The 16,769-nt window shown below is 40.4% G+C and overlaps 1 protein-coding gene across 1 annotated transcript in view; it reads right to left on the bottom strand.

Annotated features, from left to right (window-relative positions):
* Positions 1-210: 210 nt before the first annotated feature.
* The window catches only part of LOC141012196 (NIPA-like protein 2), a 28,306-nt gene continuing 11,747 nt past the window's right edge, over positions 211-16,769 (bottom strand). Inside the window, exons 3-11 of the mRNA XM_073485612.1 lie at positions 16,299-16,467; positions 9,357-9,416; positions 8,418-8,539; positions 6,087-6,183; positions 5,671-5,806; positions 5,306-5,394; positions 2,262-2,325; positions 2,082-2,179; positions 211-767 (exon numbers count right to left, since the gene is read on the bottom strand). Coding sequence (XP_073341713.1) covers positions 661-767; positions 2,082-2,179; positions 2,262-2,325; positions 5,306-5,394; positions 5,671-5,806; positions 6,087-6,183; positions 8,418-8,539; positions 9,357-9,416; positions 16,299-16,467 — 942 coding nt within the window. The 3' untranslated portion in view covers positions 211-660. The remainder of the gene's footprint in view (positions 768-2,081; positions 2,180-2,261; positions 2,326-5,305; positions 5,395-5,670; positions 5,807-6,086; positions 6,184-8,417; positions 8,540-9,356; positions 9,417-16,298; positions 16,468-16,769) is intronic.

The raw sequence follows: 16,769 nt of genomic DNA, 5'->3' as shown, positions 1-16,769 counted from the left end.
AATTATAATGTGAGCAGCTTTAACTAATCAGCCATTAGGGATGGTTTATATAACTACTACTGAACTACTTCCGTCATCTCAAATTACCTGAAATCACTTCACTCCAACTTCACAGGACACAAGTTGCCTGATCATCTTTGAGATTCCCCCACCATTAGAGGGCAGTAGTGCACTTATTTTGCTGTGTGACATGAAATCTTCAGCCTGGTGGAACATCACATTTTGTCCTTGTTTATTGACAACCAAATGCACATACACCAATTTATTCAATTAACAGAATACATATGTTATATTGGAAGGCATTTGTCACAGTAGCCTCCTGGACCTTTATTAAATGAAACGTTGCTAGTTGGGCATTTGATGTTGCAGTGTGATCCTGAAGGGTTTTATCTCATTTAGATTCAATTTCTCTTCATCAGTCATTCCTGACAACCCTGCTGGAAATATCCTGAACTCAAGAGAAACCAGAAATGGAAAAGATATTCAAAGAGATACGTTTTTGACATAAAAAGACCAATATGGCCACCAATACTTCTACGCAGCTGGCACTAGTTTGAATTAATGCCTTCCATTTATAAATAGAGATATAACTGAAGTACCAATGAAGAAGTATGCACACACAAATCCACAAAATGTCAGTCCCAACAGATGGAGCAGGTCCTATGAATCGTCTGTTTGACCAGCTCTGTTGCACATGAGTTTGGCTGCCAGCGATCCGTATGTCGTAGGCTTTGCCTCAGGCTGCACTTTGTCCGTGTGCCTTCTCCCTGTGAACATGGACAGCAGAGCTCATTAGATGGATCCTGCTGTCAGGGCTGCAGACGTAGACCCTTTTCACAGCAGACATTTTGACTTGTCAAAGCGGGAAAAGCGCAGGTGGAATTTCTTAACATTAATGATGGCTGCATTCCATTTAGGTGAGCCTACGTCCAGGGCTCTGGTATTGGTAATGCTCACTCACTTAAATGGCTTACTTGGAGAATTAATAGAAAGGAGTCATACTTAACGTTATTGGTCGCACCAGTGCTTTTCCTGCTTTGACAAGTCAAAATGTTTGCTGTGAAAAGGGTCTATTAGCAGTCGGATAAATCAAGGGTCACCGCCAGCAGATTCATACTGTTGCTGCTGGCTAATCAATACACAACACTCAATAGAAGTAGAAGGGATGCACGATGTATATCAGGCTGATATAATAGGACATTCATAATACTGGTTAGTTATTGGCAAGAATGAAAATATGGCGTCCATCTGCCAAAAAAAAACAGACGAAAAAGAGCTAGCAGTGTCAACTAGAGAGCCAAACATGACGTGAACGATTTTTTACAGTTTTAGAGGAAGATGACACAATGGCAATTTGCAATAAAGTGTTCCACGAGGCTGTCAGAGAGGAGGGTAAAAGTGTATAGGTTTTAACACAACTTATTAGAGCTATGGGATATTAAAGTATCCATCTTTGCTCGCTTCTTTTTCAAATAAAAAAATGTGAAATTATCAGTTCTCTTAAAGGAGACATATTATGCTCGTTTTCAAGTTTGTAGTCTTATTTTGGATTATCACTAGAATAGGTTTACATGCTTTAATGCTCAAAAAACACATCAGTCTTCTCATACTGTCCAGTGCAGAGGCACTGTATTTGCCCCCCCCCTCCCGTCTGAAATGCTGTTTTAGCTCCTGTCTCTGTAAGGCCCCCCTTCCTGAATACCCAGTCTGCTCTGATTGGTCAGCTCTCACATGCCTGAGCCAGCACAACAGAGCAGCTACATCTATTCTTACGTGCCAAACTAGCCACTAGGCATAAATTATGTGAATGTGTGACATAGTGGGATGTCACGGAATTAAAGGCGGAACTACTGACGAGGCGCCTCAGGCACTTCAGGAGCATTGTTTTCTGTAGGAGAGAGAAGCTTCTGTAGGTGCGGCCTTTTTAATGCTCGAGATTTTAACGCTAAACAGCGTTCTAGGTCTCCTTTAAAGGTGTTAGCATGAGAAGCAGGTAATTTTCAGTATCGACTTCAATCCCTATCGTGCATCCTCGTCCATACGTAACACAGTAATGTGAAGAGAGTTGATCAACAACTTACCAGGAATTCTATCCATTGCGATAAAATTGCGATCTTGCTGTTTTATTTTTGGTCTGTTTCGGGCGATCAGGAACACTCCAAGGAAAGAGAGAAGACAGCTGAAAAAAAAATTCAAGGAGGACTGATTCCATCTTACAGTAAATACCACATGCAATTACTGGTGTGTTATCCGATGCTTACCCAAAAAGGAACATAAAAATGTTCAGTAAAGCCAAGCCTTCAAATTCCTGGTAAAACACTATCCCTGCAAAATATAAACGCACATTAAAATGCATTTCACTTCTTACAGAATAACAGAATATGAAGCTCATCTCAAGTGCTTTGTTTGTCAAATGGAGTCCAGCAAATCCTCAGCACACTAGGAGAGAAACAGGATTGAATTTTAACTGAATAGTGTAGTTCTTACAGATGAGTAGCAGCACAGAAAACGTTCAGGATCACAGATTAACACTCAGAGTATCAAATAGGAAATTTGTTTTTCCTCCTTTAGTAGGCTGAAGTGGGCAAAGAACAGTGTATCTTCACCTTTCCTGTGCTCACATGCTCACTTTACTCCACAAGTCTCCTGATGTGACCACCATCGGGTAAAGGACCGATACAATGGCATTATCCGACATGGAACAAAGCTAATCTTAAAGGGAAAGTCCACCCCCGGATGTTCTTATACTGCCAGATATAACTCATCAGCAATTTGTTGTTCAATGCAGTCCATTGTGGGTTATGTGTGTAGGCGGGGGGGAGCAATAGTAATAAGAGCAATATCAAAGAAGGAGACTCTCAGAAAAGGTGAGAGTAACTCAAACACTACACGCCTCGCAGCTCTCCCTCTGTGATGGATGTCTGCCTGTATGATTATAGGATGTGAAAAGAAGCTGATGCTCTCTTGTAAGAGACTGACACCAAAAGCTGATGTATACTGTTGATGGCTTGGACTGCTGGAATATTTTCTGCTCTCACGCTCCACTGAAGCGGCACTAGAAATAGCTTGAAATGACGTCATGACACCAGCAGGTTGGGCAAGTTATCCACAAGAAGAATAACAAAGAAGAAAATGGATTTAGTAATGAAATGTCTCCGATAAAAATGTTTTAGGGTGTTTTTCCCTCGAGATAAAAATACTTTTCAGGTACCTTTTCCTAATTCTTTTTAGATTAAATAAAGAACAGAGCACTCTTACTGACGGGATAATAAAGACCTGACCTGGAAGAATACACATGCTATAAATACTGGGGCTTTTGCTGAACAAGGACTCCTAAGTGGCTGCCAGATACAGGAGTGAATCATCATCTCGACTGTGTGTTGTCTTCCACTGCTTGACTCGATTTCAACTATTGACGCGGGTTTTGGAGTGCATCTCCATCAGAAAAAGTGTGTTTCTTAGTGGAAAAGGCTGAGTTTATGTTGGGACTAAACATTTTCCTCCATACAAATAAAACTCTTGTGAACGTTCAGACAAGAAGACTACACTTTCGCATGTTCAGTCTAGTTTAATTCTCATGCTATCCTGTCATTCACTCCTCTCATCGTGGTTGCTCATAATCGTCTGTCATTATCTGGGGCTGTCAATCGATAGCAGCTGCTGGTATCAGCCGAGCACATCTATCCAATAGGACAGCGGCACACCTTCACTGTCAGCCTATCATCTTGCTGCTGCTCAAGGCAGACACCCTTCAATCACAAAATCTCCCAGTAGAGTCTAAGCACTAAAGACTTTCTAACAAGACTCATTATCACATATCATCTGCTGAAATATTTTTTTGTACTTCATTAACTAGTCTCTCCTGATTGAATTTGGTTATGAGGCTGGTTTGTCTTAATTCAGCAAATCAAATTTAAAAGAGATTTGTAACATTTCTGCATTCAAATGTCTCTAATCGACTAGACCTTAGCTGTATTGTTGAGTTGTGTACTTGCATTATCCTAAACCTGTCCGATGTTCAAACTCAGAGAAATACTAATTTTACTCAAGGTAATGGTGCGTTTTTCGTTTGGATACCTGTCTCTATAACTTCCAGGGAAACATCAGACGATGTGGCAGAGAGTGAGGACGGAGGCTGGGGAACGTAACTAAACGTAAGTGAATAAAACTACCAAAACCAAAAAAGCATTAATCTCACAATGCTTTCTGATTTCCTTACCTTGTTTTTGGCACTAAAACCGATGGTTCATACTGAAGATGTGACTCTTTATCTCATGGGTTCATATTTTGACAAATTCCAAATAGTTTTATGGAAATTTCTGGAAAGAACATTGTAATTTGATACAAATTACAGGGAAAAAAATCTAATTTTAATAAAAATTTTTAGTCCTTATAAATGTATTGGTGTAAACATTATTCTTCATACATGTTGTATTATATGCTTGTTCTATATGTTCAGGTGATGAGACTACAAGACTCGAGTTAATGGGTAGATATTGATTGGAATTAATTAATTACAATTCTAATCATTTACTTTCTTTGTTTTCCTGTACTTAGCACCACAATTAAACAGACGATTTGTTTAAGTTGATTAATGATACTGGACGGAGGATTTCTTTGTGTTCTGGAGTGCCTCATCTCAGCAACTCTCTCTGCTCCGCTAGCAGAGAGTAGTAGTAGCTAAGGGAGAACCCCAAAAAGCACGCTAAACAAAAATGGTAAACCTATACCTGCTAAACATCAACATGTTAATATGCTAATGTTAGCATTTAGCTGTAAGCCTAAGGGTACAGACACACATGCACAAAATCAGAGAATAACTTGAAAATGTGCGTCTTCGCTTCCCGTGGAGTTCAGACTGATCTTTGATGCAAGGCTCACACCCCGATTGGCGGATGTATGACGCTACCCTAATCCAGACAAGCAGGGTTAGACTCTTGGTCAATTGGCCACTGCAGTTTTGTCAGTTTTTAGCTGCAGATTAATACATATTTAATTTGCTAGCAAGTATATATGGCACCTATTCAATGTTTGTGGAGTTAAGTAAAAACATGTCTCCCAGTGCAACAGTGTGGCTCAATTAAGTGTTTTCAATATTTTTTATACATCAACAGAGCTCTAGGCCACAGAATTAGATATCAAGATATATCAGACTTTGCAAGAATTACCAGTATTGGATCATTGTTGGTTTGGGGGTTTCATGGGATATGTTAACAATAAAAAAACACAGAATATTAATTGTCTTATCATTTCAACAGAAAAACAGTAGGCTTTGAACCTGAAGAGTGACACCTTTGTGACATACCTGCAACAATAGCACTGGCAGTGAAAAACACGAAGTTGATAGGAACCACCTCTGTGGCATCAAACATTTTCATCGCCTGATTGAGAAATCTGTCGAGAGAAGAAAATAAGATTTAAGAGTTGCACTGAATATAACAACCTTGGTTATATGTACCAGTCTGTTCATCCATCATAATGTTGAAGGTGTGCTGCAGGTACAATGTCACCATGTCCAATATATTATTTTTCTCAGTTTGTTCAGGAACTGGAAAGCAAAAATTGCTTCTAGCCTGTGGCAGACACGAGGGATTTGAGCAATAAAAAAGGCTGACAGGAAAAAAAAAAAAAAAGGTAGCAGAGAAGCAGAGAGAGAAAACCTTGACTAACTTGATCTGAAAGGCACAGGAGGCGACCATGACGACAAGCATGACGTAGAAGATGGGGTAGATGAGCTGCAGCTGGCCTTTTATTGACTCTGTGATCATCCCTGACACCGCTTTGACTGAGATGACTGTCAGAGAGGCTGCAGCAACACAGAAGCAACAGATTCATTTAGTTGTACAACTTGTAGCAATAAAGAACTTCCTTATTGGTTCATGCTGATTTGTAGGGGTGGTCAGCTGTCTCCGGGTGAGTTTCATAGACTTATTTTCTTCCATCATGCTCTGCTCAGCTCTTAACTGAAATGATGAGAGAGCATGGGTCCATTTTTGGTAGCCAGGCAACAAAGCAACCTCTGACTATCTAAAATGGTTGAATCCATAACCCCTGCCCTCAATCAGACAGCTTGCATTTGTTCATACCAAGCAGGGCCACCAGCAGCATCACAATGACGATGTGCTTCACATTCCTCCTCTTGTACAGATAGAGCAGGATGCAAAAGACGACGACCTCTATGAACTGTTAAGAGAGAGTGAGGGAGAAGAGAGGGGGTTTACAGAAATCATTAATACAGATTCCATTTTCTCAAACTTTGCACACTAAATGAAACCCTGACTTGCACTCAAATTGCACTTTTACTGACCATTTTATCTGTATTACAAAGTGCTGCATGCAGGCAGCGAGCAGTGCTCTTTAATTGAAACAAATGACCGTGGCAGAAAAATGAAATGAACTGCTGGTCTTTAATGAGAAGGGCTCGGGGCTGTCCTTGTGAGTCCAATAGCATTCAGCTGTTCAAGGACCTCTGATACAACACCACACAGCTTAAATGGATGGAGAATAAGAAGTACAAAAGTAGATTTGAGGAAAAAAGGAGCAAGCTGACCTTTAAATGTCCCTCAAAATCATCCTTGTGTATCTATAAATGTGTTTAATGGGAGGCTCATTTCAAGATTTCATCAGTCTTTTTCAAATCGATTTAAAAAGACCTGGCTCATTAGTGAGAAATACCATTTAATGCTACACACACTGTGAACGACACCAAAACTGTCCTTTCAGATGAAATCATTTGGTAATAGCCTGACCTCTGGAAACAATGACAAGACAATGATGGATATTTAATTTTCGTCTGATTAATCACCACCTCCAGTTAATCCCATGCCGTTGGAGGTTGTTCCTCCACAGGCTGATGAGTATTCACAATGCATTGCCAGAAATGGAAAACAGCGCAGCCTTTTACACACCATCAATCACTGCAGCCAGAGGCAGCAAGACTATCTCAATTCTAAAACATCTGCCCATCCATCCATCCATCTGTGTTTTCCTTATATCTGCTGGAACATGTCTCTTTTGTTTTTCATCCAATAGCTCGTTTCTCTTCTCTTCAGTTTGTTTGCATTGGTTTCGGCAATGAGGACTTGATTCAAAAATGGAATATGGTTGAGACAGAGTGAGAGAGAGAAACGCTGTGCACTGAATAATGATGGCACTGCTACCCAGGGCACACATTTCACTGTTTACACCACTGGCTAGCACCCCTGATGAGCTGCTAGCTGTTATCCTTTCGGGTTTATGTGTGCCTGGTTTGATGGATTATGTGCAGATAATCAGTTGTTACACAAACAGTAAAGGGATATTGAGGATTTTGGAGAGAGATTTGTTGAGATAACTATTCAAGTGTTTAGTTTGTGGTGGAAAAAAATAAACTGAATCAACACTCTCTGACTGTCAACAGAATACGCTTTACAGAAGGATTATTTCATTCGGGGTGATTATGATGACTTATAGAAATAAATACAGTCTAAATGAAAAAAATACACAAGAAATGCAACAGATCCTCCTCTGTTCAAGACTACTACTGTTCTAATGAACATCAGATCAAAGGTGTCACACTTTCTAGCACAAAATACTGCTTCTTTCTTACTCCTCACTCTTGAATTACACAAAACGCTGTGTTTCTACAAGAGTTTAACCTGAAAGGTGATAAAACGTAGAGCTCCCTCTCTCTATCTGCTGCTATCATGGGAGTGCTGGGATCAATGGAGAAGCAGCAGGATGTGACCTTCACAGCAGAAATTCTTCCTTTAAAAACATCTGAGGTGTTTTCAGCCGGGACTGGCGGTAACATTTGGAGCTTACATTTACATTTTTGTGAGGTTTTGAGAGAAACACTTTGTTTCAGCTCCGTACTAAATCTATCACCATGGTAACAGCTATGTTTATGCCATCCCTGCCTGGAGCGAAATAGGAATATGAGAGCACTTGGTTGAGTGTTAATGCACTCACAGACCCTGAGGTGGGGGAAGCTTTTTTTTTCTAATGCAAAAACAAAGACAGTCTTAGTTTTAACAGACTCGCTCCCTGCTTCATAAACAGAGAACTGTGCCGTGCTTCCAGAGGAACTAAGAGGAATATCTTTCATGGGTGCAAGGATTAATTACATCATCCTAAGAGGTTGGGTTATTCGTCCACTCTTTGACAGAGGACGAATAAAAAATTAATACTTTAATTAACCCCTCAGAGCACTCCTCTTCTTGCGCCTCTCCCCAAGGAGGTTAAAGGTTAGGACGAGCTAATTACAACCAGAGCAGGAGCTGCTATGCATATACTGTATATATACTGAGGACAGTACAGAAATACACAACAATATAACATTATTCAGCCATACCAACAGTAGCTCCAATTCAACACGAACATGCTTACACATAAGATATCACTAGACTCAGGCAGGAGAGGTTTAAAAAGTTACATACTAGGTAAAGCAGGAAGTGCCAACTGACGGAATAGTACTGAACCAGATGGGCTGTGATGTGTGTGGAAGTGTGGGGGGCAAAGGTCACCAGGAGATACGTTCCTGTTATTGCCAGGGTGCCACCTATGAGAGAAAGAGAGCAGAGAGGGGTGAGTATGGAGTGAGAAGGTTTTGGGACGGACAGATCCGTTGAGTCTAGCTTAACCTCAGAATATTCTTGGACTTTACCTTAATCAATGAAATGCTACCACATGCTGAATGTAAATTTAATTGAATCTTTTTTGTCATTTTAAACTGGCAATAGAGATGTTTTTTGTTTGACTTATCATTATGAAATAAATGGGGGATGATAACTATCATCATTAAAACTTGTATAACCCTTTAAAAATGGCGCACTGCTAAAAAAAACAGCATGCTCTCAGTGATTCATAAATAAAACATTCATGCAATTAGATGTTTCCAACATGTCACTCAGAAATTAAAAGACAATAGTGAAAGCGGCAAAAATTGCTGATGGTTTATTCAGTAAACCAACAATAAGCTGGGCTGTGCGGTGCTGATATTAATTTTCCAATCTAGCAGCTGTAATGATCGTCATTGTGACGACCATCACATTCATGTTGTTTAGCAGCGGGCTCTACAAATTGTTATGACGAACAATAGCTTTTCATAAAACAATAAAACAGGATAGGCCTGTTGAATAGATGGTGCCTTTTTGTTCCACTGGCAACAATTAGACTTTTAACCTTGTGGATTAAATGTTTGATTTCAATCCAAGCAAAACTGAAATATGCGTCCTCTGGCACAGGATGCTCTTCACACTGAGATAATCAGCGAAGTCACTTTGACGTAGCTGAGCTCCAAGATGTTACTTCTCAAGTCAAATCTGAGGGAACACGCATGTTCTCAGGTGCTATGATCCTAAAGTGTTTGTGCTTACCGACAATGTCAGAGGGACGCACCGTCTCCTTGAGGAAAACCACAGATATGATAGCGCTGGCTGGGAAGAGAAAATAGATTCTCGTCAGTTTAACTGCTAATAAAACATGCGGCACTTACTGTTAGTCAAGTAGAATATAACACAGTTTTACACACACACACACACACACACACACACACACACACACACACACACACACACACACACACTGTATGGATTTTTAAAAAGCAATTTAACCCAGTTTAGACAGCAAATATTTTTAAATTGAAAAATTGAACACCACTTGCTCCCTGTTGTTTGTTAAAAAATAATAATTGATGCTTGTCCCTTAACAAGAAAAACATAATTGGTGTTCATCCATTATTTGCAACCTCATATTCTGGATTGATTTATTTTTTTTGATGCATCAAGTCAGTTTAATCACAAGCGAGATCATATAAATGATTGAATATCGACTTTTTAAAAATACCAATTACATCAACAGTATTGCAAACAGACTACACAGCTGACTGTATGCATGTACACTGTAACTGGAGTAATCAGATATGACTGTGCAGCGTGCAATTTAGGAATAGCACTGTAATTTCTCATATATATCACATGTACACACACATTAAATGCAGTTACACAAACACACGAGCACTGTCATGCACAAGTGCACACTGTGAGACTATACTATGTAATGTGTGTCCATATAAATAGACACATGCACACACGATGCAAACACAATGCCTGACGTGTTTATTGATCAGCCTGATAAAATCTGTCAGCCTGCTCAGATAAATGGAACTCATTAGGACTTCATAAGAGCGGCATCAAATTGCAGCAAGATGCTGTTGCATGTCACATTCTTTATGGACCCATTCATCAATATCATTGTCAAAAACTGCGATGCTGAGAAGCAATCAGTTTCACATGAGCTCAGCCTCAGATTAGTCTTCTTAATGTTTCCCCAGGATGTGCACTGAAGTGAGGGAGACGAATAAACATACAGCATTTGGCTATCAGAGAGACGGATAGCGAGGCGAGCAGATATGCATGCAGACACACAGACGTGCAGATAAACAGGCAGATACACAGATGGATGGCCACACAGGTGGAGTAACTGTCTGAGACAGAAATACAAACTAGCAGACAAACAGGCAGTGGACAGACTGACAGGGAGGCAAATAGATATGTAAGTGACAGCAGCCTGTCACACTAAGTGCCTAATTTTACAGCCTTTTCTGTCATTATATTGCTATATATTCTACCAATATTCCAGCAGAGCCAGCTGTGGCAGCTGTGTTTGCTGCTGGGAAATTTTGGACACAAGCACAATGAGCTGCTGCCAGGCAGCCAGACGGGGGTGCAGGTGATGGCACGCAGACAGAGACAGACTAATTGAACGGAAAAATTGCTGGAAAATGCTGAAAACCAGACAGGCAGGCAGTTTGAGTTTGTGTACAGGCTGTGCCACCATCATAAGGAGATTAGCTACAGAGCATAAACAGCTCAATATGTCAGAGACACACAGCATGTCATGCAGGGGATTACTGTGGTGTTGTGCTTTGACAGGCAGGTTCCCCACATGGATGTTAAACATTGTGGAACACAATTGCAGCCTTAATAGCAAACGTTTCCACCTGAGGGCCAATTTCTGGCAACGCTAATAAACCCAAGCCATGAAAGAGCTTTATCAGAAACAGAGAAATTCAAGTTGAATTAAAGCAAAATACTCGTGCTGATAAAGTGTCTGTCAGAGGAGACATGTAAAACAAGGCATGGATGTGCACCATACCACAGGGACACTAGTGTCAAATTGGAAGTTTATAAAGACTCTCACTGGTATTCTAATGAAACAGCCGCTTGTTAAATATTTCATACTGCGAGCATGTTCGCATACACATTTAGGACTCTGTCTTTGCCTCTGGGACCAGCTTCATCTAACAAGTAACCATAGCAACTCTATACAAAGTGAGATTCACACGGCTTGATAAAATGAGAAATGTGGCAACAGCAACCTCTGGGGTACACACTTCTGTCACTGCTCCTGTGTACTTATGGAGGTGTGCATGTGCTTGTGTATGTGTGTGTGTGTGCATCAGATCAGTACTGCCCCCTCTACATGCTCACTCTCAGATGTGCAGTGATGGGAACCTCCCTGTGGGAAAACACACCATGTCAAACATTCTTTCACCACACAGATCTGACATGAACGGATGAAAGCAGCGAAAGTTGAGCTGTCACCTCCCAGGGAAGCTCAAATGTACCAAGTATTGTCACATTGCACATATTGTGCGCTCACAATGTCACAAATGACAAAAATAGTGACTTTTGAAAGCATCTGTTCTGTCATGTGGAAACACAAGTATTAAAGGTCCAGTGTGTTTGTTGTAGGGGAGCAGAAATTGAATACAACATTAATATTTATGTTTTTATTAGTGTTTAATCACCTAAAAAAAAAAAAAAAAGTAAAGGAGGGTAAGACAAGTGTTGTTCAGCTTTGGAATTTAATTTTAGATATTATAAAATAAAAGCTCTGAGTGACAAACCTAACTTTATAAAAATATCTTGATTTATCCTCATTTTCAGTTGTACATTCCTCAAATAAAGCCAGTTGAACTGATCATCATCTGACTGCTTCACACAGTGCTCAACAACACAGTGTATTCGATGCTGAAGTGCTGCAGGTCTGACATGTGTGAGCGACACTGATGCAGCGTGTGAATCGGTTTTCTGTTTATTGCCACCATGCCAGCCTCTTTTGCATGTGATGACATGGTATCTGACGGAGGGAGCTGATGCGCCGCTCCAGACAACAGCATTTGGGATGATGCTGTCATTCCTAATAGAGACTGGTGGGCTCTGTGGATGGGGACAGTAGTAATTGCTCTCCATGGAGCGTCAGACTGGCAGTGTGACATGCAGGGACAGGCGGATGACAGCAGCATCATCAGCTCTCACGATCTCCCTCCCTTTCCTCCCCCTGCTTCTGCTTACCACTTGTTATAACTCTCTGCCTGTTGTCTTATTTCATTCATATCCGTATTCTCTCCTCTCCTTTCTCTCACCTCATCATCATCTCCTCGCAACATCCAGTCTCCTTTCTCCTCTCTTCTACCACTTGCTTCCCTCTTGTTTACTCACCCAAGGCCTCCCGCTGTCTGTCCCTCCCTCTGAGCCTTCACACAGCTCTTGGAAAACAGGCACAACAAGCGCAGCAGGAGCAGTGTGTGCATGTTAGCCTAAGGAGCGTCTCTGGTCGAAAAATCTACCAGACCAGAGTGTTTTTACACACCACTACAATTATGCACACATTTGTGTGTGTGTGTACTCATTTGCCTACGGTGTGAGTCAGCGTGAGGTGAGAGGGGTTTTCACGACAGCACACAGCGGCGTGTATATTTTCCCTGGGCTCTACTTGTTAGCTCTAAGGAGGACAGAACATGTCACGGCTGCAGACATCTTCCTCTCCTGTCTCTCCTGTCACCTCTTCATGCCTGGCTTCATTAATTCTTTAAGACACAACTTCAAGACGGATATGATTAATGCACAGTCCAATGACACACTAGTTTCTGTAGTGATCAGTGCTTTTCACAGGGATTCTAATAATACTAAAATGGAAATGAGCACGGCAATTGTTTATACCTGTGGCTAAAAAGAGTCATCACATCTGCTTTACAAATACTGACAAAGCATTGAGTGGTGACTGCTCCCAATAGAATAAAGTGCTTCACTCCTGTTGTTGTGGTAAAAGCATTTTATAAAATAATTGCTCACTGAGGCAAATACAGCATCATGCAAAGCTACAATGAACAAGAGGTGTAGCCTTCTTAATAAGATTTGTAGGTTTTGCTCAGTGCTTTATTCAAGCCATTCATCCACTTGCAAGACGTGACTATAGGAAAATCATTTTGCAGTAATAGCTGTCATTAATATCCATGACTCACCACCACCTCCAGCGTGGCGAGTGATGGGTGGCGAGAGGTACGGAGCTAACCTGTTCAATATTTAACCTGTGTTTAGAGTGTTTGCACTGAGCCGTGCTGCCAGCTGTAGCGACCGGGCAGGCTTTGTTTTGATTGGCTGGTGAATCCAGCTTAGGTCATGACAGCTTTAGTTCACACAGTGGGCTGTAAAAATGATTATTTCTGGAGTAGGATGCTGGATTTATAATGTCACAAGTAATTGCACTTCCTGAATCACCCATATGTGAGGGGTGGAAATGTACATACTCGCCTTCTGTGTCCAGTGCTTGATATAAGCGAGGAATTGGAAGAATAATCAAAACCCCCCCGTGCAGCTACACACCGACCTGCTGTGATCACAAGGTGTTGGATTTAATTTATTCTCAAAGCAATAGCATAAAGCTACAGTTGGATGTTTCTTTTTAAAGTGCATGTTTGCAAGCGTGAGAGACTCCACTGAATGAGGTGAAGACCTATCAGCCTCGCAGTGTAGGTAGTTGTGTAGTCGTGAGACACAGATGGAAACAACACTACTACTGTTAATACAAAACATAATGAATTCAGTTTATTGTTATGCTTTTATTTGGTGCTTAAAAGGTGCTATGTAGATTTGTTCTGTCCATTTCTGTAGGAGAGAGACTGATAATTAAAACATATAAGAGAAAAGACTCACCAAAACAGAACAGAGGCACTATTGCTGTCTAGCAAAAAGGTTTACAAAAGTGTGCACATCCAAACAGGATAAATACTAGTTTCTGGAAAATAAGTTCATATGCAAACAAAGTCATTATTTCCAACATAGTGTAAACACCTTCCATTCTATAGAAGCTTTAAACCACTGCTCAAGGAAGGCTTATATGTGCTGATGGCAAATGTATCTTTAAGATGCATGATGTCTCAATATTAACAAACAGAGTGTAGGGTATACACATCCAAATAAATTCCACAGGTCCTGGATCACAGACAAAGTAAGGGCAAAAGACAAAAGACCTGCACACTGAACTGATAGCTCCCAGCAAATTTAACTTAAACATACTACAAGGAACTTTTAATTAGTTATAAAACAGTCTCTATTTTATGCTGACGCCTCTATATGACCTACATAAACAAACAAGACCATCAGCGAGAAGACTGACTATTTCTATAGTTATTATAATTATTCTTAATGCCTGTCATTGGATCTGTTTCTGACTCATCCAGTTTGGATTAAGTCATAAATTTAAAACATTTTTATGGCAGAGGGCTGAGGATGAATTGAGGTTTCAGCCTGAGGGAAGAAAGCTCCTCTGTAGTCTGGTGGTCCGGCACTAAAACAAAGTTTATTTTATGTTACCATCGTCATATTACAGTTATTAATCTTACAAAGCCACAAATAGATACATTACCTCATAGCCATGCATCCTGCAAGCTAAAATTTGTAATTAAAACAAAATTAAGATGCGACATGAGGCAGTGATGCTCATTCTGTTTTTGGCCACAGGGGCCGCCAGAATCAATAAAAAATCAAAGTTCCTTCTGGCTGCTTTAACTGTGCAATATGTGAGTGGATTGTAATGTGAAAAGAAAAATGAGACCTTCCCCGTGTCACTTGTTGCTTCTGCAAGCCTGTGGGCGATTTGTTTAATTTGTTTAATGCTGCTGGACTGCTGATTTCTTTCTGATCCGACTCGGGTTGGATTTTATACAACTGTCCAAAGGATGTGACTGTCAGTGTCTTTCCACTAACGGAGAGCAACAGTAGCTAACATTAGTTTTTGAAATGGAGTCTGCTAACATAAAATAAAAACATAAAGCTTTGTGCACAACACAGAGGTTCCACAGATCGCCTTTAACAGGACAGAAAAAGCAGAAAAAAATGATTTATTGTTTTCTAGATTTTTCTTTTGACTCTTTTTGGTTGATCAAGCAGATGTGTTCAAGTGGTGACGATGGATCAGAAGTTGATTTTATTGTAGAGGTCACAGCCAAGAAGGTTGGGGACTAATGCAAAAATTTATGTATTCTTAGTAATTCCATTTAATGTTTCAGTTAATTGACTTAATTTTCATTTTTAATTAAACAAAGTTCAGTTTCAGTTGCCTATGTAATTAGATTTACAGCCAGGACATTTAAAAGGATGAGTTTCTTGGAGAGGTTACTGGGGAAACGATTATGGGTGATACTTAATAACCGACTGCACTTTCAGTGGGCAAAGCAAAAATAATAGTGTTTGCAGTAGTCACACGATAAAAATTGCTCAACTAGATCTTCATGAATGAATGACATGCCTCACCAATAGCTCTAAGAAAGAGGATTAGTGTGCTGTTTCCATGGAAAACACTGGTTCTGGTTGAGTGGCAGGATGCACCATGCAAGGAACTTTACATTTTAGGTGGAAGATCTTTAGTGGATATGAATTACGAAACCTTTTTGCAGTCCCATATTGTTACAAATTTGACCTCCTCCGTTAAATTAATCCCAACTTTGAATCTTTTAAGGTTATTTTCTCAAATTTTCCAGTAAATGACAGATGGATCCATATCGGTACGGTGCTGATAGGGAATGGATTCCCAAAAATCTTATACAAAAGATCATGACATTGTTCAGAGAAACTCTTCAGTAATACAGAGATGGATGCTCGTTCAAAAATATGGATCCATTGACCATTTTCTGTTCCTGATGTAAAACTGAAAGCTTGCAACAGCAACCTTGCCTCTGTTGTTTTTTGGATTGACTTTGTATGGAAATTTTGTTTGGAAACATCCAAACAAAAATAACCCATTCTATATTGATTATGGTTTTTATCAGATGTCAAACAAAACAGTAAAACCTTCCAGACTTCAGCATGTGCAGTAATGTTAGCACTTAGCAGTTAGACGCCTGTTTATGAAAAGATCACAAGCAAAACAATAGACTTCACATGGCAATGATTCCTGTTGTTCCCTATCGACAAAACCTTTCCTCCTGCTGATATGCATGGATAATGTATAAAGGGAAAAAAGGTCACACGTACCTATGACAGACACACAGCCCAGCGGGGCTATGAGTGACGCTGGGGCAAAGCCATATGCAGCAAAGTTCCCCAGCTCCCCAACACCCATGAGAGTCACACCGCACCACCACATCACTGAGGTGTAGTAGGGCTTCGAGCCACGCTGGGCCTGACGGACGTGGGCATATTTCTGTCAGGGAGAGAGGGAACAGGAGCCCGGGGCATCAGTCACATTAAGTAGATCCAATAACTGGAGAGCTGCACAAGACAAACTCTAACATAAACCACAGAGATAACCTCACAGCCGTATATAACACTTGAAGAATAAGGTGCAATTTAAGAGACAAGCATTACAGAGGCTAAATAAACTACACCATAACACCCCTTGATGATTAGCATTTCATCTCGGAAGTAGAATGAGACCAATTAAGCAAATCAAGGGGTTGGGAAGCTGTACAAGGCAAACACAAATGTATACTTCATAATCACTGA

The sequence above is a fragment of the Pagrus major genome, chromosome 17, assembly GCF_040436345.1.
Source record: "Pagrus major chromosome 17, Pma_NU_1.0".
NCBI lineage: Eukaryota > Metazoa > Chordata > Actinopteri > Spariformes > Sparidae > Pagrus > Pagrus major.
This window is presented reverse-complemented; position numbering and strand designations above follow the sequence as displayed.